At 35.8% G+C, this 5,000-nt stretch overlaps 1 protein-coding gene across 1 annotated transcript in view; it reads right to left on the reverse strand.

The window, feature by feature from the left end:
• The window catches only part of LOC137657080 (uncharacterized), a 3,797-nt gene extending 805 nt beyond the window's left edge, over nt 1-2,992 (reverse strand). The window contains exons 1-3 of the mRNA XM_068391444.1: nt 2,843-2,992; nt 2,258-2,374; nt 736-968 (exon numbers count right to left, since the gene is read on the reverse strand). Of these exons, the coding sequence (XP_068247545.1) occupies nt 736-968; nt 2,258-2,374; nt 2,843-2,944 (452 nt within the window). The 5' untranslated portion in view covers nt 2,945-2,992. The remainder of the gene's footprint in view (nt 1-735; nt 969-2,257; nt 2,375-2,842) is intronic.
• Nucleotides 2,993-5,000: the final 2,008 nt, after the last annotated feature.

Here is a 5,000-nt window from a genome sequence, read left to right on the forward strand (position 1 = left end):
AGGGTTGTAGCTTGGCTAGTAATAATGATAATAATAATAATAAGCTATTGATTTTCAAGCTTACGAAAAACAAGCACAGGCAATTTTAGAAACAATGAAACTAAATTTGAATTTTAAAAATTAATCCTTGGGTATTAAAAGTTATTAAGGTTACCTTTGCTAAGGCAAAACTTTCATATCAGAAATCAGAATTTAATGGAATTTTATGAAATTCGTTTCAGCCCAAATGAGTTACTTTGCTGGACGTAGAGCTAGCTGCCAAGAAAAAGGTCATAGAAACTCTTGCATTTTTCCTATAAGAATTTATGCAAGGAAAAAGCAGGCAGTTTGATATCTATAGTCTGCTTTACTATGACATTTATACATACATACATACATATACCAAAGGCACTTCCCCAAATTTTGGGGGGTAGCCGACATCAACAAATGAAACAAAACAAAAAGGGGACCTATACTCTCTACGTTCCTCCCAGCCTAACAAGGGACTCAACCGAGTTCAGCTGGTACTGCTAGGGTGCCACAGCCCACCCTCCCCCGTTATCCACCACAGATGAAGCTTCATAATGCTGAATCCCCTACTGCTGCTACCTCCGCAGTCATCTAAGGCACCGGAAGAAGCAGCAGGGCCTACCAGAACTGCGTCACAATCGCATTTATAACTAAGATAAAATTATATGACTGTACCCATATTAATAAAACCTTATCAAAATAAGAAATATTCCTCAAACTACCCACCTCAAGATATTGTCCTGCTGAGAGGCATAGACGAAAGCCTTGTCTACGTGTTTCTGTAGAGGTTTTTGAAGAATCTCTTGTAGTGCCTCTAGCACTGGGTCCACTTGGTAGTTTGACAGGAACTTTATGTACAGAGGGGCTTCGCTCAGTAAGGATAGGAAGTGCTTGCCTTTTATCAGTTTGATAAGTAGAGGGACCTCATCCTCTGTGCAGTATAAGCTCATGCCTCGTCTCTGAGAGAATAAGAATAGTATACTAATCTCTCGTAATTTAAGGCGGGTATTCACGGTCGAACGGTTCGTCGAACGTGGTTTGACATGGAAGTGTCATTATTTGGTTGTCGAACACATTTGTTGAATGGTTCGAAGAAAGTCTATTTTCGCCTGACTTTTGTGGGCGGGGCTTCATTGTCCACAACCCTTATCCACTTGTGGCTGACTCTACCTCTTCGAACCGTTTGATAAGCAGGTTCGACAACCGGGTTCGACGAACCGTTCGACTGTGTAAGCCCCGCTTTATTCATGTCACCAAGTACTTTCTAAGGATATTGGACAAATTCTTAACACTTCTTTTAGGGTCTTTGGTCAGGGTTGACCAAAGACCCTAAAAGAAGTGTCAAGAAATTCTCTTATATCTTAGCTGGTCAATTTTGGCAACATGATAGAGTTTTTCTTATTGGCCAATAGATAACTTATATGGGACTCTGGATAGGTCTAGCCCACCAACATACCAATATTCTTCTCAGTGACAATACAATCAAATCAAAAGAAGGATAAACATGGGATGGAGATTTTTTGTTAAAGAAAATCAAATTATGAAAAGTAAAATGTCATTTTCTCTAAAAAAAAAAGAAAGGTTTTTAATCAGATGGACCTATCAGTATTAACATATGCATCAGAACATTGGAGTCTTACTAAAACTTTCGAACATAAGCTAGTTGCAACTCAAAGAGCTATGGAAAGAATAATGATGGGGATAACACTAAGAGACAGAAAATGAGTAACAAGGGCAAACTAAAGTAGACAAAAAAAAAGTAAAAAAAAAAAAAAAAAAAAATATTGGAAATGGGCTGAATATCTAATGAGGACATACAACAGAAGGACATTACGAATAACAGAATAGGACCCCAGAGATTTTGAACGAACCAGAGGAAGGAATAGCAGACGGTGGATTGACGAGCTAAGAAAATTTGTGGGAATAGACTGGCTTAGAAAGGCCGTAAACAGACACGTATGGAAGGACACGTCTGAGGCCTTCGTTCTGCAATGGATTCGTTATTGCTGATGATCAGAGTTGCCAGGTTTTCTGAATGAGAAAAGGCCTAATTCAAATCAAAAGCAGATTTAAAAGGCCAACACATTAGTAAAAAAGGACAAATATATAGTATTTAAGGCTTACCTTTTCTTTCATGATAGAACTAAAGGCCAAGAATCTTAAAAAAAGGCCAAATTTCCGGGTTTTTCTGGCCTGAAAAGGCCAACCTGGCAACCCTGCTGATGATGATGATGATGATATTACTTACTTGAACCAATGTCCGCCAAATGATGATGTGAGATTCTGGATAATCTTTCGGCACGTAGAACTCATACATGAAGCCGTCACTGAGTCCTCTTGCATTGATTAGCACAGTGTTGTACATCTGCAGGAGTAAGCTAAGTCAATAATAGTAAATATTAGGTTTCAAATAAAATATAAAGGGAGTTTAACTTATCATAATGAAGCAAATATGTCTTTTTATAATCACCTGTAGCAGATATACATAAAATACGTGAAATTCCATTAGGTGCAAAAGGAAATCTATGAACAAGAGGTTCAAACAAATAGCAGTTAGTGACTGGATTTCAAAGATTCAAATAACAGTTGGGATGAGATGTTGCAAGAATCTATAAATTACTGGTGCAAGTCAAAATAGAATTAAATTAGGCCTATAAGCTACAGGTACTAATGGCTGAGAATCGAAATCTATCCGTGACCTAGGCCTAGACCACATGATTAGGCCTATGTTTCTTTAAATGATGCATCGTGTAGGGGGCGTTGTTTGCCTCTGGGTTTATAAAAAACAAAGCTTAGGCCTACTGGCTATAGGAGCAAATGTTTATATACATACCTGTATGCAATAGGGGAAATTATTCTTGATTCGTGCAGCCAGGACAAATAGTTCTTCCTTCTCCAAAACTTGACGTAGCTGGAAACTTCCATTTTGGTCCATCGCCCAATAGGTTTTCTCCTGTTGATAGATATTTTTATTCCATCGTTTTTTGTTTTTCGTTAAATGTTGGAATGTTCAACTGCATCTTTGCACTAAAATGTCCAAATAACTCCGATACACACATTACAATTCAATCTATTTCATGTGTAGCCTAATGTGAAATGTTCCAGTGAGCTTTACATCGTTGTAGAAGTAGAACAACGTTTTAGATGCTCTCTTAGTAGAGTTTTTGCATTAATTTTAATCATCAGGAGGCGATTTTAACGTTTTAGATGCTGTCTTAGCAGTTTTTGCATTAATTTTAATCATCAGGAAGCGATTTTAGCGTGGTAGATGTCCTCTTAGCAGAGTTTTTGCATTAATTTTAATCATCAGGAAGCGATTTTAACATGGTAGATGTTCTCTAAGCAAAGTTTTTGCATTAATTTTAATCATCAGGAGGCGATTTTAACGTTTCAGATGCTCTCTTAGTAGAGTTTTTGCATCAATTTTAATCATCAGGAGGCGATTTTAACGTTTTAGATGCTGTCTTAGCAGTTTTTGCATTAATTTTAATCATCAGGAAGCGATTTTAGCGTGGTAGATGTCCTCTTAGCAGAGTTTTTGCATTAATTTTAATCATCAGGAAGCGATTTTAACATGGTAGATGTTCTCTAAGCAAAGTTTTTGCATTAATTTTAATCATCAGGAGGCGATTTTAACGTTTCAGATGCTCTCTTAGTAGAGTTTTTGCATCAATTTTAATCATCAGGAGGCGATTTTAACGTTTCAGGTATTATCTTAGCAGTTTTTGCATTAATTTTAATCATCAGGAAGCGATTTTAACGTTTCAGATGCTGTCTTAACAGTTTTTGCATTAACTTTCATCACCAGGAAGCGATTTTAACATTGTAGATGTTCTCTTGGCAGAGTTTTTGCATTAATTTTAATCATCAGGAAGCGATTTTAACGTGGTAGATGTTCTCTTAGCAGTGTTTTTGCATTAATTTTCATCATCAGGGGTCGATTTTAACGATTCAGATGCTGTCTTAGCAGAGTTTTTGCATTAATTTTCATCATCAGGGGTCGATTTTAACGATTCAGATGCTGTCTTAGCAGAGTTTTTGCATTAATTTTCATCATCAGGGGGCGATTTTAACGATTCAGATGCTGTCTTAGCAGAGTTTTTGCATTAATTTTCATCATCAGGGGGCGATTTTAACGATTCAGATGCTGTCTTAGCAGAGTTTTTGCATTAATTTTCATCATCAGGGGGCGATTTTAACGATTCAGATGCTGTCTTAGCAGAGTTTTTGCATTAATTTTCATCATCAGGGGGCGATTTTAACGATTCAGATGCTGTCTTAGCAGAGTTTTTGCATTAATTTTCATCATCAGGGGTCGATTTTAACGATTCAGATGCTGTCTTAGCAGAGTTTTTGCATTAATTTTCATCATCAGGGGTCGATTTTAACGATTCAGATGCTGTCTTAGCAGAGTTTTTGCATTAATTTTCATCATCAGGGGTCGATTTTAACGATTCAGATGCTGTCTTAGCAGAGTTTTTGCATTAATTTTAATCATCAGGGGGCGATTTTAACGATTCAGATGCTGTCTTAGCAGAGTTTTTGCATTAATTTTAATCATCAGGAAGCGATTTTGTGACTCACATTCAGGCTTTACTTTGAAATGGCTGCATTATTGCAACAACAACAGTAACAAGATGAAAGGAAATAACTAGTTTAGCCGTAAAAAGACCTTTTTCATGAATTTATGCAAATTCACTTCATTCTGGATGAAAATGTTCAACAGAATCTCAAAAGCGGCTGACTAATTCCCTGAGCTTCTTTTATTTTATCTTTTAATAATAGAATTACAAATACAATTACATTTTCTTAACATACATTTTTTTTCCTTTTATAAAGAAATATTTCCTTAACAAATTATATTTTAATTTTTGTATATACATTATAACATCTAATATATGATAAAATTAAATTTTTATTTTATTATTTTTCTAAATATGTTTTTAAGTTAGAAACATACTGATTTGTGAAAATATTTTTAACATGATTCT

The sequence above is a fragment of the Palaemon carinicauda genome, chromosome 18 (assembly GCF_036898095.1).
Source record: "Palaemon carinicauda isolate YSFRI2023 chromosome 18, ASM3689809v2, whole genome shotgun sequence".
Lineage (NCBI taxonomy): Eukaryota > Metazoa > Arthropoda > Malacostraca > Decapoda > Palaemonidae > Palaemon > Palaemon carinicauda.